Source organism: Microcaecilia unicolor, chromosome 3 (genome assembly GCF_901765095.1).
Source record: "Microcaecilia unicolor chromosome 3, aMicUni1.1, whole genome shotgun sequence".
Taxonomy (NCBI): domain Eukaryota; kingdom Metazoa; phylum Chordata; class Amphibia; order Gymnophiona; family Siphonopidae; genus Microcaecilia; species Microcaecilia unicolor.
In genome coordinates, this window is record NC_044033.1 from 460608743 (window position 1) to 460636139 (window position 27397).

Genomic DNA, 27397 nt, shown 5'->3' on the forward strand with positions numbered 1-27397 from the left:
GACATTGCCGCATGGGAAGTACTAATGCGACTTGATAAAAAAGGCCCTTGACTAGATATTCAGTAATTTGTTCCAATAAGTCAGTGCCATTGATTATATCACTAATTAAAGATATCCAGGTATCTTTATCAGGGTATTTTAGGCCTTCTATATCTGCAGCTGACCTATCCTGATAACTTTAAATGGGGAGTGGTTGAATATCACCACTATCCAGCTAAAAGTTGATTCAACACCTGTCATTCCTTTGACTTTGGTTAATTTTTAAACAGACAACTTTTCACCAAACACTGAGATGTCTGGCCAAAATTTATTCACTTGCTGGAACAGAACTTAAAAGTTAAGGCCTTATCCAGGAAACTTCCGAAGTAACCCAGGTGAGTCCTGTTGAATATTGACTGTAAAGATTTTAGAGTAATCCAGGTGTATTCCGCCATAGCCTTAGTGATTCCCACTGGCTACTACTACTACTTAACATTTCTAAAGCGCTGCTAGGGTTACGCAGCGCTGTACAATTTAACATAGAAAGACAATCCCTGCTCAAAGAGCTTACAATCTAAAGGACAAGTGAACAGTCAGTCTGATAGGGGCCGTCAAATTGGGGCAGTCTAGATTTCCTGAAAGGTAAGAGTTAGGTGCCGAAAGCAGCACTGAAGAGGTGGGCTATGGGGGTGCTGTTATCCCCATGCTTCCTTCCTCCATTTCTACTTCAGGATTCTTGGTCAGGATCCCAACGGCTAAGATCAAGGTGTCCAGATACTATATAACTTCTTTATTTAAACATAAACACCATAATGAGGTATTTCCCACTTTAAAACTTTGGGCTTCCTCTTTCTAAACTTACAGGGGCTGGCTTAGAAAGTGGTTTAGTCCCACACAGTTTATAGAACAATACCTTCCTTTTGCACACCTTCTCCCAGACTTCCTGCCTTTCTCCCAGTTAATCCAAACTTTACATTGTACCTCTTTTTCCAGCAGCTTTTACTCCCTCTACAGTGTGCAGAGGTCCTCGTCTGCTCTATGGTAAACTCTATACCAGGTTTTCTCAGCAACACAGACTATTCAAACCCCACAATCATGGTATCTAACTGGGATGATTCAATCATTAAATCCTAAAAATTTATTGCACCTCTGTATGAGAAAAACAGTTATTGTTAGGCAATCTTCTCCATGATATTCCCAGGAATTAAAGAAATTAAAACAAGACCATCGCCATTTGGAAAGGGCTTGGCATAAATGGAAGGACCCTTCTATGAAACTTTCTTGGAAAATCCACTACAAAGCTGTAAGTTACTCTAGCTAAAAGATCTCATTTTGCTAATCTCAATCTTAAAGTTCTATTCAGATGGTTCAAAAACTTACAACATCTCCAATACTTGATGTTACTACACTAGCAAGTCAGCCTAATGCCCAAATTGGCAACAGTGAAGGGCGAACAAGCAGGTACACACTGGCACAGATCCCTTGAGAAAGCAGTAGCGAAACTGGTGACTGTCGGGATCAGCTATACCTTCAGTTAAGTGTGACCACTATTGATAAGTACATGCTTAGTTGCCGATTATTTTGCTTGAGTCCTACCTGGGTATATATTTTCATAACACAAAGGGTGAACATCCCTACAACCGATTCACTATAAAGAAAAAAATGAAAAACTACTACAAAAGTCAATATAAATGCAGATGTAGATAGGAGGGTTTTTTTTAGTCAATGATGATCTGAGTCACAGACGGGATTTCTCCATGTTTTAAGCTGCTATTCAGCAGCATATCCCAGTGACGAGACCATTTACCCCATTACAGTCCAATACAATATATATTCATGTGAACGCATTGTCTACTTTTGAGTTTAGGGAAGTAAGGATGGGCAGTTTAGTAAAGCAGGTAAAGGACAAAAAGTAATGAATTTGATATACTGTGGTGGCACAGTGTACTTTAGTGAGCTGCTGCCAACATTCTCATCAATGTGTAGGCATGGGCCAGGATGCGGGGGGGGGGGGGGGGGGAGGGGGGGAGGACCACTCAGTTTAACATTGCATGGTTAGTAGAGGGGCCCCATAATTAGTTTCTATTGTATATTGTATACATTATGATTTCAGCAATGGGTTTTTTTTCTTTCTTATGAAAAACAATGCAACAACAAAGGTAACTCACTGCATGTGACTCTACTTATGTATGGTGCTTGCACATGAATGGTGCTGGGATCCTGGGGGACAATGCTGCACACTCACCTTGCCAGGGTGCCTCTGATGGTCTGCCCTGCCCTCATGGATATGTTGTGGATGGGTGGGGGGGGGGGGGGTGGAGAAGGTGGTGGTGGTGGTATTTAAATATTTATCTTCTGTGCCTGAGGCACAGTAGAATCAGGAGCTGTGTCTCAAAGATAGTAAAATTGGGCTCCTGATGGAGAGAGATAACTGTACCCACTGAGGAACATTCCTTCATGTGCAGAGGTATATATACGCATTTTGCACTTGGAGAGAACATCCTGCTGTTGCCGCTAGTGTCACACAGTACTTATAGTGAGAAAACTAGTAGCATCAATAACATTAAAAACTGGGCAAGCTCACATTTGTTAAAGTTAAATGATGATAAGACTAAAATATTATGGTTTTAGTAATTCTGTCAGGCATACCTCAATCTATTTTATTGGGTCATGATGAACAGTTGCAGGTCAAAGAAACTTCCAGGGTTCTGGAAATTTTAGATTTCACACTTTTTCTTTTGAACCTCAAATTAATAATCCCTAACAAGGAAAGTTTTCTTTAAACTTAAGTAACTCAGACTGATCCAGTCTTAGTTTCTCGAGAAACATTTTGCCCTGTTCAGCTGTTAATTTTATCTCATTTAGATTATGATAATTTTGTCCATGTTGACATTTCATAAAAGTTATTAAGTAGGCTCCAACTTCTTCAGAACACAGCTGCAAGACTGATCTTTAGATGCAAATGGTATGAAAGGGTCACTCCCCCTCCTGATAAATCTTCACTGGCTCCCAGTCAGAACACAGAACATTCATAACATTTCATGTATTGTTTTTTTTAAGCTTTTTATGACCAATCTTCTGAGCATGTGATTGTCTTACTGAACAGAACAAACTCAGCTCATGCCTTTTGTTCTCAAGACTGGAAGTTACTTAGTTTTTGATCTGCTAAGGGAGTCTACTTTCTTATAAATGGCATTTGCATAACTCTTTTCTTTTTCAATCTGTACTTCTTTGAAATAGCCTTCCCCTGACCATTAGGCAGAAAAGATCTTATAACTCATTCTGTAAGCTGTCAAAACCCTTTTTTTGTAATGTTTTTTAACCATATATATCCACTGTATTTATTTTTAACTTGTATTTTCCCAATGTTGTAATTGGCTTCTTTAAGTTGTATACCACTCAGGACCTTTGGGGAATATGAAGTTTATAAAAGCCTAAATTTGATTAGCTTTTCCCTTTCTCCTGCAGCTCTGGCACAACTTGCAGTCAACTAAGTAGATGCCTTTGTGCTAATGACTTGGTTCCACTGTACCCTACTTCTAGCCAAACTTTCAGGTACCCTCTGTTTGTTTTACCACAATTCAGGCTTCTCCCAAAACCTTCCATTTGGAAACCTCCTTTTAACCTGAACTCTGCTTTTTCCGACATGCAGGAAGACTTTCCCCCCAGTATCGCTCAGCCTACACATAAGCTGCTTTTATACAGCTGTACCTTTACTGGAGCATAAACTTACAAGAGTTATTCATTTTGCCCACCCTATTTGAAGAGCCTTGGCTTCCTTCAAGGGTTGAGGCTGCTTGGCACTTGGGAACTCAATCCTCGTTTTACCTCTCAGGTTCTAACTGCTCCTTGTGGTCATCTGTTTCAAGCCATGGCACTGTTACCTGCCTTCTCCCTTCCGGGCCTAAGGGACTGCCTGCCCTGAGGCTGGTAGGATAATTCTTATCCCAGCCTTCCATCTTAGAGAAACCTTAATATGTTCTCCCTTTCTATAGCCTGTGGCTCCCTGTCCCTTTATCTGTCTCTGTATTACCCCCCCCCCTCCCCCAGGTTTCTATGTCCCTTTTGAAAAATAACGCTTCGTTTAAAATTTCATCTCCGTTAGCAAGGCAACTGTTAATTACTGCAACTATTATGTTGCTGACAGCCAACCACACCACTGCTAATTAGAGCAGCTGATAGCTACTGAATTAGTGGTCTTTTCCCACGCTTTCCCCAGACCTCATGGGACTTGTAGTCCTCACTTAAAGGAAAATCCACATGTTTACTTAGGGGTCCCTTTACAAAGGTGCACTAAAAATAAGCGTGCGCTAAATGCTAGAGATAGCCATAGGAATATATGGTAATACAGAGAGTCTCTAGCGTTTAGCACACGCTAAAACACTAGCATGCTTTTATAAAAGGCCCCATTAGTTCCCATCACCTTAAAGCAGGTCCTCAAGACATACTTAGCCAGTCAGATTTTCAGGATACCCACAATGAATATGCATAAGATAGATTTGTATGCCCTACCTCCATTGTATGCAAATTTATCTCAGCAAAATAATGTGTTTTTAACAGAATCTTAGTTTTTAAGATGATTCTTCATGCATTGGAGTAGGAAAACTATTCTGGTACTAGCCAAAAAAAAACCCCAAAAAACAAAACACTCTCTCTTGTCGATTCCCATCACACCCTACTTGGAGATGGGAAACCATTCTATGATTTTTTTAATCAAAAAATTAGATAAACCAGAAATTATGAAATATACAACGCTAAAGAACAGATTTTTAACAGTAAAGAAAAAATAATAGACATTCGTCCACAATAAATGCAAAAAGATCCAAGAAATAGAAATTAAATTAACAAAGTAAATTGAAAATAAATCCCAAGACTATCGTATACCCATAAAGTTCTCCCCAGCCTGCCCTTACAGCGTGCGATATAGGACTATACAATGACATTATTTCCTCTTTAGCAACAAGAAATTCTTCTAACTGCTTGGGTTCAAAAAAATGAAATTGTTTACTCTGAAATATCACAAAACATAAACAGAAATTTGAGCACAGAATTGGCGCCCAAAGCTAATATCCTCGGCTGAAAGGAAATATTTGAACTTTTGAAACCAAGAACTGTGTGTCCAAATGTCTAAAAGAAAGCTTCAAATCAGCATTGCGATCTGTCTCCAGAGCAAAGGATACCACCATAGTTGTTCTCTGTGTAATTACTTCCAATGAGGATTCCAGGAAGGATGTGAGATTCATATTATCTCCATATTGTCCTCGAAGGGTCTTACCAACAGCTTTCTCCGAGACCAGTATAAACTGGGCTCGTGTGATAGGGGGCAATGAATCACCAGAGATCCCCAGAACCTCAATTAAATATTTCTTAACCATATCTACAGGTGAAATAAGAGGAGACCTGGGAAAACTGAGCAGTCTCAAGTTATGTCTCCTAATTTGATTTCCTAGGTTTTCCAACTGACAATGAGTAAAATTCTTATCTTTAACTGAGGCTAAACCCAAAAATTCCAGGGTTTGAATTTTAATCTCTAGGAAATTCAATTTAGAAGACTGCTGAGCAGATGCCTGTGCCTGGAGAAGAGCAGCTTCAGACAAAGCCTTAATATCCTTAGTATTTTCCAAAGTCAAAGTTTGTAAAGACGAATTCATGTCAAATGCGAGGTCCCACAGTGACTCCAATGTCACAACGGCTGGTTTAACAAAAACCCACGAAGATAAAGCAGGAGTAGGTAAGCTGGAAACCTGGGAAAGAGTACTCACAGTTTGTTGAGGCAAAATTAAAGCAGCATTTTGCAATAACTCCTGGCCAGAGTCCAAACTTTCAGGTGCTATGAATGTGTGCCTTCCCTGCTCACCCAGATCTTTACGGAGGAGAGAACCGGGGTCAAGACCATCCAGAGCTCCACTACTTCCTGGTTGCAGGGGTGCTGCCCACTCAACAGGGCTTAGGGAAGCCCTGTCCACACTGCTGACCGACGCTGACGAGCTGGTACTGACAGAAGGGGAAGAAGCCTGTACAGGTCCCGCTGGAGCTCTGAATCTGTTGAGAGTCGCCTGTTTCAGAGCCAGAGTTGCACGGGAGTCAAGGGGAAACACCCACATCTTCCCTCTCCTCGTACCCATATTCAGACAGGTAGGGAGTCACTCCTAATCAACAATTCAAGACAAGATCCAGGGAGCTGTTGGTACAATGTCATTACGATGCCATCTTGGATCTTGGAAAGCTATTCTATGATTTAACAAAGATCATAATATTTTATTAGGGACATAAGGTATAGCCAATGTGGCCAAATATATAGAACATAAGAGTAGCCATCCTGGGTTAGACCAGTAGTCCATCTAGCCCAGTATCCTGTTTTCCAAACACTGGCCAAGCCAGTTCAGAAGTACCTAGCAGAAACCCAAATCGTGGCAACAATCTATACTACAAATCCCAGGGCAAGCAGTTGCTTCCCATGTCTGTCTCAATAGCAGACTATGGACTTTTCCTCCAGGAATTTCTCCAAACCTTTTTTAAACGCAGATACACTAATGACTGTTACCACATCCTCTGGCAAAGAGTTCCAGAGCTTAATTATTCGTTGAGTGAAACAATATTTCCTCCTAGTTCTTTTAGAAGTATTTCCATGTAACTTCCTCAACTGTCCCCTTAGTCTTTGTACTTTTGGAATAAGTAAAAAATTGATTTACTTCTACCCATTCTACACCACTCAGGATTTTGTAGACCTCAATCATATCTCCCCTCATCCATCTCTTTTCCAAGCTGAACAGCCCTAACCTCTTTAACGTTTCCTCATATGAGAGGAGTTCCATTCCCTTTATCATTTTGGTTGCTCTTCTTTGAACTTTTTCTAATTCCACTATATCTTTTCTGAGATATGGCGACCAGAACTGAACGCAATATTCAAGGTGCGGATGCACCATGGAGCGATACAAAGGCATTATAGTCTTTTCAGTCTTATTCACCATCCCTTTCCTAGCATCCTGTTTGCTTTTTTGGCCACCGCCACACACTGAGCAGAAGATTTCAGCATATTATCTACAATGGCACCCAGAACTTTTTCTTAAGCAGTGACCCTCCCAAGGTGGACACTAGCATAATTTAACTATGATTTCGGATTACTCTTTCCAATGTGCATCACCTTGCATTTGTCCACATTAAATTTCATCTTCCAATTTCCTAAGGCCTTCCTGCAATATTTCACAGTCCATATGTGTGTTTTAACAACCTTGAATAGTTGGATGGAATATGATCATAATAGCCTTTATGGCCAAGAGTCAGTAATTGCAGATAAAGAAGTGGGAAGTGGACCTTTTGCTTCAGAAGATAGAAGTGGATACGTTCCGCTTATTATATTTTTAAGGTCTTTTTTAAGACCAGCATATATTGAGATCATTTTTCCAATTTTAGAGCATTGAAGACTCCTGAGGCAGGCCTGTGGCCGAAACACAGTACTGAGTTGAGTCTACAATAAAGTTGATTCATTGTATATCACCATAACTACAGCTTCCTGGAGTCATTGGTCTACTTCCCATTTCTTTACCTACACTTCTGACTTTGTGGGATTTTGTGTTCATCCACCTAGGTGGAGCACTTACCTTATCACAAGAGTCAGTAATTTAAATACAATTCTAAATGAAACTGGAAGCCAATGAAAATGACATGCACAGAACTCAAATAAGCAAGATAGCATGATATATATTAGTTAATTGCAATTATATGTACTCAAGCCTGTTGATTTTATTGTATGTCAAATGGACTCAGTTGACTTCCTGTGTTCCCAAGTCTCACCCTGCTCCAGAGGGGTAGCTGTAGGATAGTTAAGGTTTTTTTGGGTGGTTTACCTTAAAGGGGAACATAGAATGTTATGTCGCGTATGTCTATGTGTCTGCAGACTGACTCTCGCTATGGCCTAGTCCCTCACTATGACAGAGCGCCCATGTCACCTCATCCCTACACATCCCCCCCACAGGACTCTAGGAGCCCTCTGGAAAGGATGGCCACACACACTAGTAGTCATGTGTGCCAGCCCCCCTGAGGGGGCCCAGCAAGAGGGGAATGTAGAAATATGCTAGCCCTTGCTCTCAGTAAAATACAGGCCAATAGCTCAGGCTAAGAGCTAGGCCTCTTAAAATCAAAAATCATCTCGGATACAAAATATATTTCACTGCAGCACAAGCTGAAATGAGTTCCCAGAGAGCTGGCAAGGGAGGGGACATTTGTTCTTGTCAACAATCCTGGGACTGGCACCTGCAAGAAGTCATGAGCTAAGATGTTTTGGCTAATGCAAGTTGGTAGAGGGTCAGGTGCAAGTAGAGGGAGGGGGAGCTGAGGAGGACAAAATGACCTGTGATGTTATTTCTTCGCAGATGTTGTCCTAAACATAATTTGTTTATACTTAGAGTTTGGGAACATGTGAAGTCATTTCTTATCAACTGATAAGGGCCAAGAGCTCTGGTGAGAAAGCTAGGGTCCATTGGAATGAATAGGGTCAAAATGGTATAAAAAGGGCAGCCTAGAGGGTATTAGAATCAGAAGACTCTAGAAGGCTAGAGAGAGAGACGCGTCGTGAAGTGCTGCTCTACCATGTGACTGCCTAATTTGCCTGTACTATCTTTGGGTAAAACACTGATGCTAATAAACTATATTACTATATCTACTGACTACTGGGTTTCTTTCTAATTGAGGAGCCTGCTGCTGCTCTGTGTAAATCTGTCATGAGCAGACACAAGGTTGGGGTAATTACGTAATTGGAGGGAACATGCAATCCTTTACAGGATAGGAGAAAGCCCATAGCTTCCGCTGTCCGACAGAGATGGCAGACCTAATTATATTTTACAAGGGTCATGTGCATTTCATCAATTTTGTGCACACTAAGAGGGCAATTCTATAATAGGTTGCCTCTAGGTGCCAAGATACCATTATATAATACTAGAATACTCAATGGCAGGTGTAAGTGGATGCGCTTAAGTTCAATAAAGAATGCATATAACGGTCTGTCCCAGTATGGCAACGTTTATGTTCTTTATGTTCTTAAGTTATGCATATAAGTGGAAGATATACCCATACCCCAACCATGCTCCACCCACACAGTTATGTGCTATAGCACTTACTTGCATCTTTACAGAATAGCATGTAGTACACTTACATCCACAACATTTTCTTATAAGAGAGATACAGGTAGGCAGGTTTCTGCCAGGTAATTGTGACCTGGACTGACCACTATTGGAAACAGGATACTACTGGGCTAGATTGACCATTGGTCTGCCATTGGTCTGACCCAGTATGGCTATTCTTATGTTTTTATAAAGACAAATAAATGTATAGGTACATAACTCCTTATTAGATGGTACAGGAGAGTATAGAGACAGGGGAGTAGCGTGATCAACAGGACACTTCCAAGTTCGACCAAGGAAATGAAAAATGGAGAGAAAATCTTTTAATAGTGAATGAAGTACAATGGATAAGACTCAACACGGCACCATGTTTCGGCAAACACCACCTGCCTCAGGAGTCTTGAGGTAGATTACAGTTCGATGTTGAACAGGTTACATGAACACTTTGTCAGGAGAGAACAGAGCACAATATTAGATTCTCTGTTGTGTCTTTATTTCATTCTCATCTCAAGACTTATTAAAATAGTTGCTGTTCAAGAAAACCAAAACATATGCTGTCAGTTGCCCAAAAGAGGTTGAAAAATGTATAAACCTAACTGTATAGTTAGCATTTTATAAAACCTATGCCATAGTATATACATTATAAAATGTTTAATTTTTATTTTTCAGAGAAAAATTTGAAACATTTCAACTGAAATGTTGGGGACATGAGATTAACTGCCAGAATGATGAGAGTTGTTTGTATAATGTTAGAAAAGAGGATTTTACGTGCTTGGGAAATGACGCCTGCAGAGCAGCATACATTGGTATTCTGGGAACTATTCTTCAAGTACAGTGCACATGTAGTACTGTACCAGCCAGTGATCGATACATATGTGAGCTGTTTCACTACATGCTTCATGGCACATCATGCTTCAGTAAGTTACTTTATAGAATCAGCGGTGTTTATGGAACCTAATGACTGATCAAGCTACTATTCAGACCTTTTTGGTGTAATCCCAACTGACACATTAGTTTACCATTATCAGCTGCAACTCCACTAGCTGTTCGATTTCCTCTAATGGTTGTCTTGTCATTGTGTCATTACTTAACATCTTCAATAATCAATTATTTGATTTTTGAAAGTCAGAAAGCAGCAACTTAACTCTACCATTACTTCTGTTTTCCTAGCAAACCTTATACAAATTTAAAGCAGCTCCTCAGAGCTAAAATATATGGAAGAAAATTTCTATACTGTCCACTTTTTGCAAAGTCCCTGTCTACTTTTCACCCACAGACTCTGTTCTATCAAAGTAAATGAGTTAATGTACTTTTATTTAAAAATTGCCCAAGAAAAATATATGCACTTTTTTTTTTTAACATTTAGATTGGGCTGGGGGATTTATCCACACGGGCTACCATTAACCCATACTATTTTACCATTAAGTCTAGTTACTATTAATGTCTTGTTGCATAAAATGGGACCTGTGGTGAAATAACACATCTTAATGGTAGCCCACATTGATAACTATGCCACTTAATTACTTGCCTTTTCCAATTCTGAGCTTAAGGCAGGGGCAGACTGACCATTTGGGCAACCGTGCAGTGCCCAAGGGCCCAGAGCAGTTGGGGGGGGGGGCAGTACCTCCTCTCCACATTAACAACATCTCTATCCCATCTGTGTCCAGGTCTGGCATCTCCTCTGTCTTTCATACCCTTCCCCCCTGCGTTTACCTCATGTTCCTTTCTTCATACTGGGTCCCAGCATAGAACTTTTCCTCTGCTGCAGCCCACCCTTGCAGAAGCAAGAAGGTACATCAGAAAGGGGCAGGCTGCAGCAGAGAGAAGGTTCTGGTCAGTGGCAGACAGCCTATGCTGGGATCCTGACCAGCAAAAGGAACTTTTGAGGTACAAATGGGGTGGGGGGGGGGGGAGAGCTGAACCTGAGGATGGAGGAGAGGAGAGAGGGGGAGATGTTGGTCTCGGAAGGGAAAAAGATGTTGGACCTGGGGAAAGGAGGGAAGGAAGGAAGGAGAGATATTGGACCCAGTTGTGGGGGAGGGGGCAGACATAGTGCACCTGGAAGAGGGAGAAAAACAAGAGAGAGAGATGTTGCATCTGGTGGGGGGGGGGGGGGAGATGTTGGCTCTGAAGAGGGGGGAGAGAGAGAGAGAGAGATGTTGCATCCGGGGTGGTAGAGGGAGAGATGTGGGACAAGGGGAGGTCCATGACCCTTATTGCTCAGGGGCCCAGATCCCTATCAGTCTGACCCTGACTAAAGGTGAGTTGTAAATAGATACACAAGTTATATTCCTATCCAAGTGGGCTTAAGATCTCGGTTGTATGTGAAGCAATGCAAGGTAAAGTGGTTTGCATGAGATTTTAAAGACAGTTAGTGACAGAAACAGAATTTCAACCCTGGCTTTCCTGTTGCTCAGCCTGTGGCTTTAACCACTAGGCTATCCTTTCACATTTACACCTCTTTTAAGTGTGGATATTTGTTTTGACTGATCAAAATAAGTGTGCTTTTCAAAATAGAAATATGATGCCTATTGTTTCATTCCCTACCTCAACCCTGCCTTTATAAATGGCTCCCCCAAATAGAGATAAAATTATACACATACTTTTACCTGTACATAAAGTGGGAAGTTAATTTTTTTTAACTCATTTATTTCTGGACATAGTGGTATCTTTATAAACGTTTTCCACAAGTCAAGCATATTTTGTATGTGGAAAATATTTTCTCAAAAATTGCATGGATCTATGCATGTATATCAATGTTCATGCCAAAAGACTCTATGTATTTATATGCACACTACAGATAAGCATTCCTTGGAGGAGTAGTTTGGACAGAGATGGGGCAGAGTAGCAAATCACATGTATATTTTATAAAATATATTGGTACACACATGGGGATAAATTCCATAAATGGCTCCTAAAAAATCAGCACCGAAAAAAACTTTAAGTTGTATTCTATAAGCCACGCCCATGACCCTCCCATTTCCACACCCACTTTTTTCAGAACACACTTAAGGGTCTTTTTACTATGGTGCGCTGAAAAATGGCCTACAGTAGAGTAGGCATGGGTTTTGACCATGTGCAGGATCATTTTTCAGTGCACCTGTAAAAAATCCTTTTTTGGGAGACCTTACCACCAGACATTGACTTAGCGGTAAAGTCTTAAGCATTAACTCGACTGTAATGGCCAACATGCATCAAAATTACTGCCCGCTTGCCAGAAAATAACAATATTTTCTGACGCGTATATGAGACGCGTGTGAAAAATGAAATTACTGTCTGGACCATGCAGTAGCCGGGTGGTAACTCAGAATTGACGTTACGTGGCTTAGTAAATGGACCCTATAAACTTTAGTCTGTCATGGGCCTGAAGCCTGGAACAGAACTAAGGGACCTTGTGATTGATCTGAGTGGCAAAAAGATCCACCAAAGGGGTGCCCCACGCTCGGACTAAGCCCATGTTCAGTGACCACTCGTGAGGTTGCATTGTCCTGCTCAATCTGTTGTTTACACCTGTCAGCTGTCTCATTTTGAATAGTGTTTTCTTCCATAGCTAGTTAATATGGGAAGCGAAGGTGAGTGAAAAGTCAAGCAAGACCCCTAGTACTCTGGTTTCAGATTCGACTGTAAAGATTTGACCATTGGTCAAGGATATTGATGATGAGACCTCAACTCCCTGATTTCGGAACAACAGGACCTTGGTTTTTTGCACATTCAATTTCAGTTATTGGTCAGGACCCCGGTACTGACAGCAGTCATCAGTGCTTTGTTTGTAGAAAAAAAGGTGCTGGTACTCATTATGGGTGGGGTCACCACACATGGCTCCGCCCCTATGATAGCCAAACCCCTTATATCAGCCATGGCGCATATAAACAGACATCATTGAAAATATTATATTAGTATAGGAGAAAAAAAATAATGTGATTTTTTTTATTATAAATAATTTCTGTAAGCTGTTACAGATCCAGTATACCCAGCAGATATATGACAGCAGATGTAAATTCTCAAATTGGACATATTCCAAACACCAAAATTAAAATAAAATGATTTTTTCTACCTTTGTTGTCTGGTGACTTTGTTTTTCTATCCATATTGGTCCCAGTCTTTGATTCTGCTGCTGTCTATCTGTTCTCTTAACTCCGTTTCCAGGGCTTCCTTTCCATTTATTTCTTTACTTCCCTCTTTCTTCTTCATTTCTTGCCCTGCATCAATAAGTAAAAGCTGGGTCCTCCTCTATGGAATTGACTGGAGGAGGTATAACGTGGATCCAGCTTTTGCCTATTTGCTCCATCCATGTGCAGTTTTTCTCCTCTCTTCCCTTTCTCTCATCTCCGTCCATGTGCATCTTCTTCTTTTTTCTTTCCTCTCCTCCATCCATGTCTAGCACTTCTCCTCTTTCCTCCCTTCCATCCATGTCCAGCATTTCTCCTCTCTCTTACCTCCCCTGTAGCCATATAAAAATAATTCTCTCTCCCCTCTCCTCCATCCAAGTCCAGCATTTCTCCTTTCTCCCCGCCAACCCTCCATCCATCCATGTCCAGCAATTCTCCTCTATCTCCTGCTCTCCTCTCCATCCTTTTCCAGCATTTCTCCTCACTTTCCTGCCCTTCCATCCCATTTATGTGCATCTCCTTCCTGTCTTCCCTCCCCTCCATCCATGTCCAGCATGTCTCCTCCCTCCCCTGCCCTCCCCTCCCATGTCCAGCGATTTTCCTCTATCCCCTGCCCTCCCCTCCCATCCATGTCCAGAATGATTCTCCTCTCTCCCCTTTCCTCCCCTCCTATCCAAGTCCAGCAATTCTCTCTTCCCTGCCTTCCCCTCTCATCCATATCCAGCAATTCTCCTCTCTCCCCTGTCCTCCCCTCCCATCCATGTCCGATTCTTCTCTCCTCTCTCCCCTCCCCTCCATGTCCAGTGATTCTCCTCTCCTCCCTCCCTCCCATCCCCTCCACTCCATGTCCAGTGATTCTCCTCTCCTCTCTCCCCTCCCCCTCCCTTCCAAGTCCACTGACTCGCCCCAGCCTCCACCTGCCCCCAAGATCATTCAAACCCCAGCCCCACCTGCCCACCCTCACCTGCCCGCTCCCTTCCATTCGTGCACCCGGCTGTGCTCCCTGCGTTGCAAACCTTTTGTTTACCCGAAGTCGCGGCGAACCGGCAGTGAAAGCAGCAGGCAGGCAGGCTCGCCTCCTCATCGCTCGCTTCGCTTCCCTTCCCTCTAGGTGCATCCCGCCCTCACGGAAAGGAAATTACATCAGAGGAGGGCGGGACACGCTGAGAGGGAAGCGAAGCGAAGCGAGCGACGACAAGGTGAGCCTGCCTGCCTGCTGCTTTCACTGCCGGTTCGCCGCAACTTCGAATAAACAAAAGTTTTGCAACACAGGGAGCACGGCCGGATGCACAAACGGAAGGGAGCGGGTAGGTGAGCCGGACCACACAAAAAAGGTGCCGGTACGCCGTACTGGCGTGTACCAGCACAAAGAAAGCACTGGCAGTCATACTACTCACTGCAGACTGAGTTGGATCTATGTTTGTTGCTATCAATGGTAAGAGAAGTAGGATGTCATCCGCATAGGATAATAGTAGTGCATTAACAGACAGATGATCAAAACCTCGTGCTGTTCCAAACAGTGCTCCAAAAATAGCGCTGGAACAGCGCTGGGCGTTATTAGACCTATGATCAGAGATAATTGCATGTAAATTTAAGCACACAATTATCTCTGATTGTGGGGTAGAAGTGCCGGAGAATTGTGCCTGAGCATGCGCTCAGCACAATCCTCCCACTCTTGTTTGACAAGTCTGGGCTGTCAAAAACCCAAACCTGTCAAACACAGGGGCTGGAGGTCCATGGGACAACCAGGCCCCAACTACCCCTGCCCTGAGCAACATGGGGCTGGAGATCTGGCAGACCTCTGGTCCCCCCCACGATCCCCCCCCAGGTTCAGGGAGGGCTGGAGATCCGGTGGGTCTCCAGCCCCCCTTAACTCCCCCAGCAAAGGGTCCCTAGTGGTCTAGTGGGTGACCAACCAACCCCCCCCCCCAATGACAAGGGGGCTGGAGGTCTGCTGGACCTCCGGTCCCCCCCCCCCAATGATCCCCCACCCCAGGTTCAGGGAGCGCTGGAGATCCAGTGGGTCTCCAGCCCCCCCTAGTCCCCCAGCAAGGGGTCCCTGGTGGTCCAGTCCCCCTACCTTGTGTGTTAGAGGAGGGAGGGTAGCCTGCCTCCCTCCTCTTCCTGCAACACCGCAAAATTGCGGCAACCAGCCCTGCCTGAACCTGGGGGGGGAAATGGTCAGGGGGGACCTCCAGCCCACATGTCACTGGGGGGGGGGGGGTTGGTTGGTCGCCCACTAGACCACTAGGGACCTTTTGCTGGGGGAGTTAGCGGGGCTGGAAACCCACCGGATTTACAGCCCTCCCTGAACCTGGGGGGGGGGGGGATCGTCGGGGGGACCGGAGGTCCGCTGGACCTCCAGCCACCTGTCGCTGGCAGGTTTGCTGTTGGGGAGAATGGGGTCCTGCCAGCATGCAAATGCATGCTGGACAGGGCTCACCATTCCTCCCCAATGATCTGCAAACCCTAACGCCAGCTCGGAGCTGGCGTAGGGTTTGCCGCAGCCAGTGACCCAATCTTTAGCACGCTGGCTGCTGATCATTGGGGATGAATATGTGTAGCCCTGTTTAGCATGCATTTGCATGCTAGTTGCATTCAGTGCCCTTGAGCGCGTTTGCTTCTGATCCATCCCCCTGTAAGTCCCAGGTGTTAAATTGGGTGTGCATCTAATTTACACACATACCTTAACTGCTTAATGAGCCAATCAGTGATGATAATTGGCTAACCACCAATTATCAACACTAATTGGAATAATTGGAATTTTACGTGTGCATCTTTTTAGGCGTATTCTAAACAGAGGTGCATGTAAATCCTAACACACTTAGCTGAAAAGGGGGCATGGCCATGGGAGGAGTGTGGGCATGTGCGTGTCAGGGGTGTTCCACAAATTTGCACGCATGCTTATAGAATTCTGGGGAACGTTCCTATATTTAGAAGTGGGTATTTATATCGGGTTTTCAGTGGCATAAATGGTTGCACCTAAAACCACGCCTAACTTTAGGCACTGTTTATAGAATAGCGCTAAGTACTGTTTTTGGATGTGCCTATTTTTTAGACACCATTTACAGAATCTGGTCCTATAAGTGTCTATGGTTCTCTGTAAACCTGCCTTTCAAAAAACCCTCACACAAATGTATAAGTCTCCAAGTCAGTTATAAGTCTGTGAGTGTATGTGCAGTACAAATATGTGCATATTTTATAAAATACAAGCAGAGCCAAATTTTGAAAAAGGACTGTTAACTCAGTTTGGTAATTTCGATTTCAGACCAGGCTACAATTCCAATTCCTAAAATCTTCCCATCACTTAAAGGCACATCAGGGAAAGAAGTTACATTATCTGGATTTCCTTCTTTCTTTAATGGTGAGTTAAGTGAAACAAATGATGTTTGATCAAAGATTTTAAATGATATGTTGTTTATTAATTTCTATGTGCTCATTTCTAGGTGCAGTGATCTATATCATGGCATATACATCTGGTATAATTCTCATTTTTGGAATAATTCTATTGGCTATACTAAAGATAAGGTAATTTAATTGAAGGCTATTTGAATAAATGTCATAAAGCATCAATGTACTGTAGATATGTTATCTGCACAAAATTATGCATTAAATGATAGTGTTCACTTTGGTCCTGTAGCTTGTTTGGATGGTAGATTATTTCTCATGAGTGAAGTAGAGATGTGTGGAGGTTAAAGGCTATAAATGGTTTCTCCTCTAATTTTATCATTTTTTTTTCCTGTTGATACCTTTTTGTAGTTCTCCTTCCCCTTTTTCTTCTCCACTGTTGTACTCCCTCCATCTGTCTCCAGTGCTTCAAAATGTCTTTGTCTGGGTTTCTGCCAGGTACTTGTGACCTGGTTTGGCCACTGCTTGGAAAAATGGATACTGGGCTAGATGGGCCATTGGTCTGACCCAGTATGGCTACTCTTATGTTCTTATGACACTTCTCTCCAACATTCTATCTTTTCCAATTTTCCATCTTAATCCTCTGACTATTCATTTCTATTTTGCTGCCTCCCTATCATTTTCCCACCCTATGCCTCTGACTTTATCTTTAGCTCCCTCCCATACTGCATCTTCCCCTTCATCCCTATATCTCCCTTACCTTCTCTTCTCTTGCCCTTTTCTTTCTCACTTTCAACCACACTATCTTCCTATCTCAACAGCATAACTTCCATCTCTGTCTTTTGCACAAACCCTCTTTTCCCCTATATTTCTGTATCGCTCTCTTAACACTGCCAGTCGTTCAAGTCAGTTTCAGCATGCCCCTCCCTGCACACTTCTGGAAGGGTGGGAACAGTTTAGGGGACACACCTCTCCCCTAAACAGGAAGGGCCAAAGAGCAAGGAGAAATGCTTAACAAGGGGATCATGAATGAATAATATGTCTCTCATTGTCTGTGTTCCATGCATTGAAGCAGCCGCTGTTCTTATTTTTCTATCCTAGCATCCTGTGAGATATTTTGTGAGGTAGTAAGAATGGGGAGCAAATAACATATGCTTTCTTTAAATATGTGAAGTCCTGGGGAAGACCTAAATCTAATTCTAGTGACTCCTAAATCCTGGGATCCCTTAAACCCTGATTGGTAGTAAGAATGAGGTCTGCACCTCCTGCATCTCTGAATTAGTGTTTCTTTGAACTACTTGAAAACATGATGGAATATTAGTACAAAACCTCTTATGATTTGCAGTTTTTAGAGAATCTCATAAGTATCTTAAAATACTCCATGTCCTGCTGATTGTACAGTATTAGATTTCCCTGGTGTTTTGTCACAAGACTAGCATCATATCCACATCAAATGGTTCTAAACATGTCACCCATTTCCAACAATTTATTATAGTTTATTATGAGGGGCATTTTCGATATGACATGTAAATCCAATTTTGGACGTTTTGCTGAAAATGTCCAAATTTCAAGTGGTGAACATGGCCATTTTTGAACCTGAAAAAAGTTTTATCTTTTTGTTTCAAAAATAGCCCATTTCCTAGATGTTTTTAGATGTTTTGTGCTTAGTGCATTTTTATTTTATGACCATTTTCGGAAAAAAAAAATGTACAAGGAAAAAACATACAAAAACAAGTCATTGGAATAATATGTGTGTGTGTGTGTGGGGGGGGGGGGGGGGGAACAACAGTCTTAGTAGACTGACCACACCCACATCCCAGCAGAGCAGTGGGACACCCTAGGGGGGCACTGCAATGTACTTCATATAAAAGGTCCCAGGTTCACACCTCACTGTTACCCCCTTATATTGTATGGTGAATTCTCCAAAACCCACCAAAAACCTACTGTACCCAACTGTACACCACTACAGTAGCTCTTATGCCTGCAGGTGTCACCTATACATGGGTACAATAGGTATTTGGTAGTTTTTGGAGGGCTCACACTTTCCACCATAATTGTAACAGTTGGGATATGGGCCTGGGTCCCCTTGTCTTCAGAGCATTGCACCGACCACTAGACTACTCCAGGGACCTGTTTGCTGCTCTAATAGCACTGGCCATAACATCTGAAGCTGTCACAGAGGCTTGTATGTACTGTTTCATTCACATCTTTGGGTGTGAGAGGGGTCAGTGACCACTGGGGGTGTAAGGAGGAGTCATCCCTCCAGTGGTTATCTGGTCATTTAAAACTTAGTCATGATTGAAACAGGCCCAGACTGAAACACCCAACTTTTAGCCCTGGATGTTTTTGCTTTGTTCCATTGTGGCAGAAAAACGTCCAAGTTGTGGGAATACCCAAATCCCGCCCCCAACATGTCCCCACCATGCTCCCTTGTGATTTAGAACACTGTAGATGAACTGCATAGAAAAATGTCTTTGAAGTGTGTTTTGAAAATAGTGATCTGGATGTTTTTGCAAGAAAAATGTCCATCTGCCACTTTGTGCTGCTATTTGGACATATTTCTTTTTAGAAAATGCAGTACTGTTTAAGTAATTCTTCAGTTTGATGATAAATTTTCTTTTTTCTATAGTGTAATAAATGAATAATTCATAATATTATTTTTATTGTTTTCAGAAATCGTAGAACATCAAGTCAAACAAGAAATCTTGAGCAAGTCCTCACATCTGAGAGTCTTATGGTGCATTAGGAACATTTATTAACATTGTTGCAAAATGTCTTAAATGCTATTCTTAGCAATGCATTTTGTTTTGCTTATAAAATCTGTGCAATGAGTAGACATTCTATAAATTGGTATCTCCTTTTAGGTGTGCCAGTGTGGTGCGCTGTACACCAATTCTATAATGGCTTCTGTAAACCAAGGTGCCATTATACAGTACCAGTATGTCACCATGAGTGCATCTCGATTTAGGCATCACCATCTATGCCATGTCCACTGTTTCCTCTAAGCTGAGCAGGAGTCCTCCATTTACAGTCCTGCCAGTGGGTGGTACTGTTTCACTATCACGTGTTCAACAGTGAGGGACAGGCAAGCTCTGCAGGACTCCACGGAGGCTGCCTCTCTCTAGCCATTAAAAACACATTATTGATACACCTCCCCCAACTGGCAGCAGTGCAGGTGGAGGACTCCCACTCAGCTTAGAGGGAATAGTGGCCATGTCAATGACAGGTGTAAATAGGTGAGCCCACAGGCACCAAATGCTGATCTTAACTGATAGCATTATATTATTATTTTTTTTATTTAGATTTTGCTCACACCTTTTTTAGTAGTAGCTCAAGGTGAGTTACATTCAGATACACTGGATATTTCTCTGTCCCAGCAGGGATCACAATCTAAGTTTGTACCTGAGGCAATGGAGGATTAAGTGACTTGCCCAAGATCACAAGGAGCAGCAGCGGGATTCCAACTGGCCACCTCAGGATTGCAAGACCGGTGCTCTAACCACTAGGCCACTCCTCCACTCCATAAATTACATGTGTCACTTGGAGACATGCCCATGGCCTGCCATGCTCTTGCCTATGTATATGCTACCAGCAGTTACATGTTAGAGCACTTAGGCATTGTATTATAGAATAGTGCCTAGTGCATATTCACACATAACTACCAATTATGGAGTCTATGACAAGTGAAAGTGGTGTGTACATCTAGGAGCCAATTTATAGAATTACCTCCTCCTTATGGAGTTCAGTTGCAATAAGTTAGATCTAAGATGAAATGAATTATTGCTATGCAGAATGTATGTATTCTATACTTATTATAAAATAAGCATTTTCTCTCTCATTTATAAATTCAAATACACACTCTGTAAAAAGTAAACAGCTAAGAAAGTCAAAGTAAACTTCTGTTATGGCCTTTTGATGTTTATGTTACTTTTAGCATTTTTCTGTAGCTTTAGATTGGACTACTAACACATCTAATATAATAATTTGTACCGTCAACGTTCCATGGCTGGTTGGCTGTCTAGGTTCGTAACATCCTGATGTCAGCTGTGAAAGATCCGTCCCTCCTCCAGGGGTTCTCAGGACCTCGCCGCCTCCTTTGTGACTTCGGCTATGGGCCAAGCTGCATGCCCAGCCCCCCATAGCCCACTGTAATCCATGGGGTATGCCTTGGGGTGACCAACAACTCCAAAAGCAAATCAGTCAGTTTTTATTTCCTTGGTGCGCACAGTCCAGCAGTTCACAACAAAGACAGGAACCAAAAATAATCCCTTTTCAAAGGAATCAAGTACAGCAGGGTAAAAAGCAAGATAAACCCCACTGCTTCCAGCACTCAGTTTGTTCCCCCCTTAAGCAGTCCTACAGCCCAGCGCTCCCCCCCCCCCTCTCTCTGGAGAGTGGCTGCCAGCTGCGGCAAACAAAACACAAACCACTGCTACATGTCTTCTCCCATTGCAGTGGCAAACCGTTCAAAACAAAAACCTCTTCCTTTTACTTTGAGTAGTTCACACAGGGGAAAACAATAATCCCCCACCCCCCCAAAAAAAAAAAAAAACAGCACACGTTTCCCTCTGAGTAGTTCAGTAGCACACAGTTCAAAACAGCCTGAACTCTATGGGGAGATATAAGGGTCCCACCCTTTCTGGGTCACACTTTCATTATCACTGACCCTCCTCCCACATGACCCTTCTTCTTTCCCCTTTCAGCCCAGCTGCCATACCAAGAAGCCACCTGCTTTCTCAGCTTTCTTCCCAGTGACTGAGCCCATGCTGCTATGTCCATCGGCTCCTCCAGGCTCTCCCCTCTCTCTCTCTCTCTCCAGCCTCTTGCCACTCCATGGGTTCCTTGTCCCACCCACTTTTCAGCTGTTCCTCTTTCTCCTGATTGCCCCCTGGGGATAACTCCCTGGCCTTGTCAAGGTGCTCCCCTGGAGGCTGCTGGGGAGGATAGTTCCTGTACCAGGGTTTCCCCCGGGGGCTGCTGGGTATTGTAGTCTTTCTCCATCCTCCATTTTCACGCAAGGAGAAACCCTTTTCTTTTCTCTCTCTGGGGAAGTAGTAAAGGCAAGCTCTGTTCTATCTCCCTTTTCTCTTGACCCTCCTCACTTCTTCCCCTTCCACTTCCATTTTATCCACCCCCTCGTCCTCCTCTTCACACAGCAAGCCTCCAGCGTTCCACTCCCTCTCACTGTCCTGCCCTCGCGTAAAGACAAAATGACGTCAGAGGGCGGAACAGTGAGAGGGAAGGGAACGCTGGAGGTGAGCTGATGACAGGATGTTACGAACGCAAGACAAGTGAAGGCAACAGAACACTGGACATGGAGGGGAGGACAGAATCGAGGGACATCGAGGGGAGGAGAGGGCAGGGCAGAGGAGAATCAACATGGATGGGAGGGGAGAGAATCGCGGGACACGGAAGGGAGGCCAGGGCAGAGGAGAATCGATGGACATGGATGGGATGGTAGGAGAGGAGAGAATCACAGGACACGTATGGAAGGGCAGGGTAGAGGAGAATCACTGGACATGGAGGGGATGGGAGGAGAGGAGAGACTCATGGGACACGGAGGAGAGGGCAGGGTAGAGGACAATCGTGGGACATGGAAGGGAGGGCAGGGCAGAGGAGAATCGTTGACCATGGAGGGGAGGCCAGAATCCTGGGATTCGGAGGGGAGGGCAGGGCAGAGGAGAATCGCTGGAAATGGAGGGGAAGCCAGAATTGCGAGACAAGGAGTGGAGGGCTGGGCAGAGGAGAATCGCTGGACATAGAGGGGAGGTCAGAATCAGGGGATATGGAGGGGATGGGAGGGGAGGGAAGAATCGCTGGACATGGGAGGGCAGGAGAGAGAGGAGAAATCGCTTTAACGAGAGCCTTAAAAACATAATCACCATTACAAGATAGCCTTGCTAACGCCCGTTTCATTTTTTTTGAGAAACGGGCCTTTTTTACTAGTTTTCTAATTACATTGTACACATCGAACAATGGCTATTGAGTTTTAGCACAGACATTAGACGGAGGGTGATTTAACAGAAGATTATGGGGTCCTTTTACTACGCCAGGCTAGAAAGTGGCTGGTGCTGTGAGCAGCATGTGGGTTTGCCATGTGCTCTGGTCACATTCTAGCATGGCTGAAAAATGGCCACGGTTGGTTTTTTTTTTTTTAATGGCCATGCACAGACATGCTTACTCTCTGCCCCCCAGACATGCCTCCCATGGCAAGAAACTAAAAACATTTTTTACTGCAGGAGTAGCTGCTGCCCAAGCTACTGCAGGATGCCTCAGCGTGTCCCATGATAGTGTCAATTTACCGCGCAGTAGGCCTGTATTAGGCTTACCACACCTTAGTAAAAGAGCTCCTATTTGCCCTATTCATTAACACATTCTAAGTTTTTAAAATAAAAATACACACATTATTTAGTGTGAATCCCATTTTGCTTGATAGGGCCTTTATGATAATAGCATGAGTTTCCCCACTCTAAGAGGTTAGTGCATGTTTGTGAACAGGGCTCAGTATTTCAGAAAGCCTTACAGTGCAGTAACATGCTCTTGGAGGTCACTCTTGTCTTCTCTTTAGAAGAGACTGATGCAGTACTATATTCTGGTCGTGAGGTATTTCACAAATGAATATGGAACCTATATCAAAGTGTAAAAAAAAGAACCATGATTGAATATATTTGGAACTGATTTTAAACTGGCTTCAATACATTGTGACTAGAGCCCCTGCAACCTTCTCTGATGAACAGAGAACCTTCATGGCACCTCTGTTGTATAAACCAATAGAGATAATGTGCAGGCAAAAAAAAAATCATTTTGTTTCATTACCCATATTCCTCTGGATTCTATATAGTGTGACAAGTTACGTGCGCAAGTCCAGTCATATTCTGGATTTCCACATGCAACATAATTAGCTAACAAATCAATCAGTGCCAATAATTACCAATTAACAAGCAATTATTGACACTGATTGGCATTAATTAGAATTTACATGCACAACTAAGCATATTCTATAAAACATGCGCGTAAATGTCAAGGTGCATAGTTGAAAAAGGTGTTGCCATGGGATTGGAATGGGTGGGTAATGGGCATTTCTAAAAATATGTATTCTTATAGAATACACCCGGTCCATGCCTAATTTAGTCATAGGCATTTACACCAAGATTTTACTTGGCGTAACTTTTGACTAAATTTAGTCGTGTGGCCGGGTGCTAGGCGTATTCTGTAAACTGCACCTAAATTTAGGTGTAATTTATAGAATATGCCTAGGCATATTTTTTTCAATGCTGATTTTTAAGGCGTGATATATAGAATCTAGCCCGTTCTGTACATTTTATTAATAGTGCAACTAATTATCAATAGGGGCAATATTCTTCAATAGGCATCCCCTGAGCACTCCAAATAGACACCTATTGAGTAATAGTGTATGCTATTAAAGACCCAAGGAAAAAGCCTCAACATTTTGGGTCTTTTCCTTTCATTTCAGGGTAAACACAATGGGGTCCTTTTACTAAGGTGTGCTAACAGATTTAGTGCATGCTAATGAATTAGTGTGCATTGAGGGGTCCTTTTAGTAAGCTGTGGTATAATGGGACCTGCGCTAGCATCAGCGTGTGTTTTTGATGCATGCAGAAGCCCCCTTTTATTGCAGCGGGTAAAAGGCTGTCTTTTGGGTTTTTTTTTTGCAAAAAGAAATGGCCATGTGATAAGTGAACCATTTGCTGCACTGTCATATTGGTGGGGGGGGGGGGGAGCACTTACTGCCACCCATTGAGATGGTGGTAAGGACTCCCGTGCTAACCCAGCAGTAACCAGACAGCAACATGTGCACCAGCGCTACAAAAACAGAAAATAGTTTTGTAGCACTGCAAATGGTATGCTCTGGGAGCGGGAACTACCACCGGGCTCCTTTGGTAGCCTGGCAGTAGTACCGGATTGGAGTTCAGCAAGCCTGTTGCCACGCACCAGTCTTTTAGTAAAAGGGACCGAGTGCCATGCAGCCCATAGGTATACAATGGGTTGTGTGGCATTTAAGCGCGTGCTAACCATTAGCACACCTTAGTAAAAGGACTCCAATGTGAGTGATGTCTCTGCTTGAAAGCTCATAGCAATAATTTATGGCATTTTGGATTTTGAGGGTAAGCTTTTGAAGAAGCCGCTTTTGGAGAAACAGATGGTTTCATAGAGCCTTTAGATTGAGCCTTTAAGCGTAAGTTTGTCACTTGTTTCTTTTGTAAAAGTTGATTTATGTCAAGTATGGTAAAAGTCTCCTGAATGTTAGGATAGATTCTATTAATGGGGAGGTTTTCTGACCGATGATGGTGGAATTATTGGGAGGCCAGTTATAATATCCCTAATGGGAGTATCAGGCTACTGAGGTCTTTCCTCCCTAAAGTTATTGATGTATTTATTGATATAGTAATACAGTGAAATTTGCAGGTCTTGGGGTGAGTCCTGATGTCCATTAGGTGATAACATGGAAAATGTAATTAGTACGCATTTCATTTATTTGAACATGATACAATCAATTTTGCTTGAACTAAAATTTGTATCTTCATTAAACTATGAATTAAGATGCATAGAAATGATTTATGAGGCATAAAAATCTTTGTCTTTAATTACATATTTCTATACAGACATGTGAAGTGAAACAAAAAAGAAATACCCAGAAAGCATCACACCAATCTTGAAGCATACATATCTATTTGCTAGCATTTATATGTGACATGTTATGCACTTAGGCCCAAATACTACATATGGCGCCTACAAAATCAGTGCCAAAACAACACGCTTAGCGCGATTCTGTAAGGGGTATGCATCCTTTATAGAATTATGCTTAGCACATAACCGTGCCTAAGGGTAGGCAGTTGGAGTTAGGCCTGCTCTAAGCAGACCTAAATGCATATGCCTACATTTAGGCACGATTCTATATTTATGCACCCAAATCTTGGGAACACCCCCAAAATGCCCCTAACCACGCTCCCATATAATTATGTGCTATGGAAGTTAGGAATAGATCCAATATGCACCTCCTAATTAGTACTGATAATTGGTTGTTACCACCCAATTTATCAGTTCAATTAAGTTACACGTGTAAATTGGGCACATGCCCAATTTCACGCACATAACTCTAGGCACCATAAATAGAATTTGGATGTTAACATATGACTGTGTGTAACTTTACCAGAGTTGTGTACTAACAGCATGCTAAGGTGGTAATTCTATAAAGTGAGTGCTAATAGGTGTCAAGTACATTCCTAAATGATCAGAATAAACACATATGTGTGCACATATATGCATAAATAACAATACCCTGGCAATATGATATTCTGTAAGTACATTTCAGTAAAGCACAAAAAATTCTTATAGAGGGTATATCTTCAATCAACTACCTTTTTTTGAAAACCCTTAACCATAGACCTCAGTGGCACCCCTTGTTGAATAACACTTTTCAATCAACAAGACTTATGCACCCACCTCCTCATCGGTCATATGGTGCTAATCTTAACAGCTTACTGAATTATTAAGAAACTTTCTTATGGAAAGCTATCATCTTCATATGTCTCTTTTGCAATAATACTCTATTTCAGATAAATTAAACACTCAGATACTCATCTTGAGATGTTAGTGTTTAATTTATCTGAAATAGAGTGTTATTGCAAAAGAGACATATGAAGATGATAGCTTTCCATAAGAAAGTTTCTTAATAATTCAGGTAATCAATAAAAATAAAAGAAAATAAAACAGAAAAGAAAATAAGATGATACCTTTTTTATTGGACTAACTTAATACATTTTTGATTAGCTTTTGAAGGTAGCCCCTTTCCATCAGATCAGAAGGCTTAACAGGTTAGAACTCTTCAGATTAGAGATGACTGAAAAGGGATATGACCGCGGTATATAAAATAATGGAAGTAAAGATTAATTACACCTTCAAGTGGACTAACGTGGTAACCACACTGCTTTATAAAAATTATTAGTGCCGTGGAGGTGAATCGAGTTTTCATTCATTCAAAAAGTATAAAGATCAGGGGGACAAGTGAAATTGCATGGAAATACTTTAAAAACAAATAGGAGGACATATTTTTATCAATCAAATAATTGTTAAGCTCTGGAACTTGTTGCCAGAGGATGTAGTAACAGTGGTTAGTGTATCTGAGTTTAAAAAAAGGTTTGGTCACGTTTCTGGAGGAAAAGTCCATAGCCTGTTATTGAGATAGACATGGGGGAAGCCACTGCTTGTCCCAGGATGGTAGCATGAATGTTGCTATGAATTGGTTTCTGCCAGGTATTTGTGACCTGGATTGGCCACTGCTGGAAGCAGGATACTGGGCTAGATGAACCATTGTTCTGACCCAGTATGGCTATTCTTATGTTCTTATGTTAATATAGAACGGTTATTTACTAAAAAATAGCATATTTAAAACAAATTTAAGAAACGTTAAAATAGCACACAACTGAGATGTAATAAGATTTGTTCAAGGCTAATAGTATTGCTGAAGAACCAATCCGTTAAGTGTTATTACCCAAGTATTCATCATAAAATCCTCACTCTGGCACACAGAGTTCTCTATTCTGGTATCCCTCCCTATCTTCTCTTATTATCCCTTATAAAATATCCCGCACTATGGTTTTTTTTTCTGAACATCGCCTATCTCTCCCTCTAGTCTACTATTCCTGTTTGAAATTCACTCACCACTCTGCCTTTTTCTACATCACCCCTCCCTGTAGAATTCCCTCCCTATATATCTTTGCACTGAGCAATCCTGCTTGAAATTTAGTTCTGCCCTAAAAACACACCTCTATACCATGGCTTTTCCATGAACCTGAAGAGGCTGAATGGGTCAGCATCCAG

General features: G+C 42.4%; 1 protein-coding gene across 1 annotated transcript in view; it reads left to right on the top strand.

Moving 5' to 3' along the window:
• LOC115464803 (GDNF family receptor alpha-like) overlaps window positions 1-19301 on the top strand; it is an 83949-nt gene extending 64648 nt beyond the window's left edge. Inside the window, exons 6-9 of the mRNA XM_030195163.1 lie at window positions 9768-10015; window positions 16476-16571; window positions 16654-16735; window positions 19229-19301. Of these exons, the coding sequence (XP_030051023.1) occupies window positions 9768-10015; window positions 16476-16571; window positions 16654-16735; window positions 19229-19301 (499 nt within the window). The remainder of the gene's footprint in view (window positions 1-9767; window positions 10016-16475; window positions 16572-16653; window positions 16736-19228) is intronic.
• Window positions 19302-27397: the final 8096 nt, after the last annotated feature.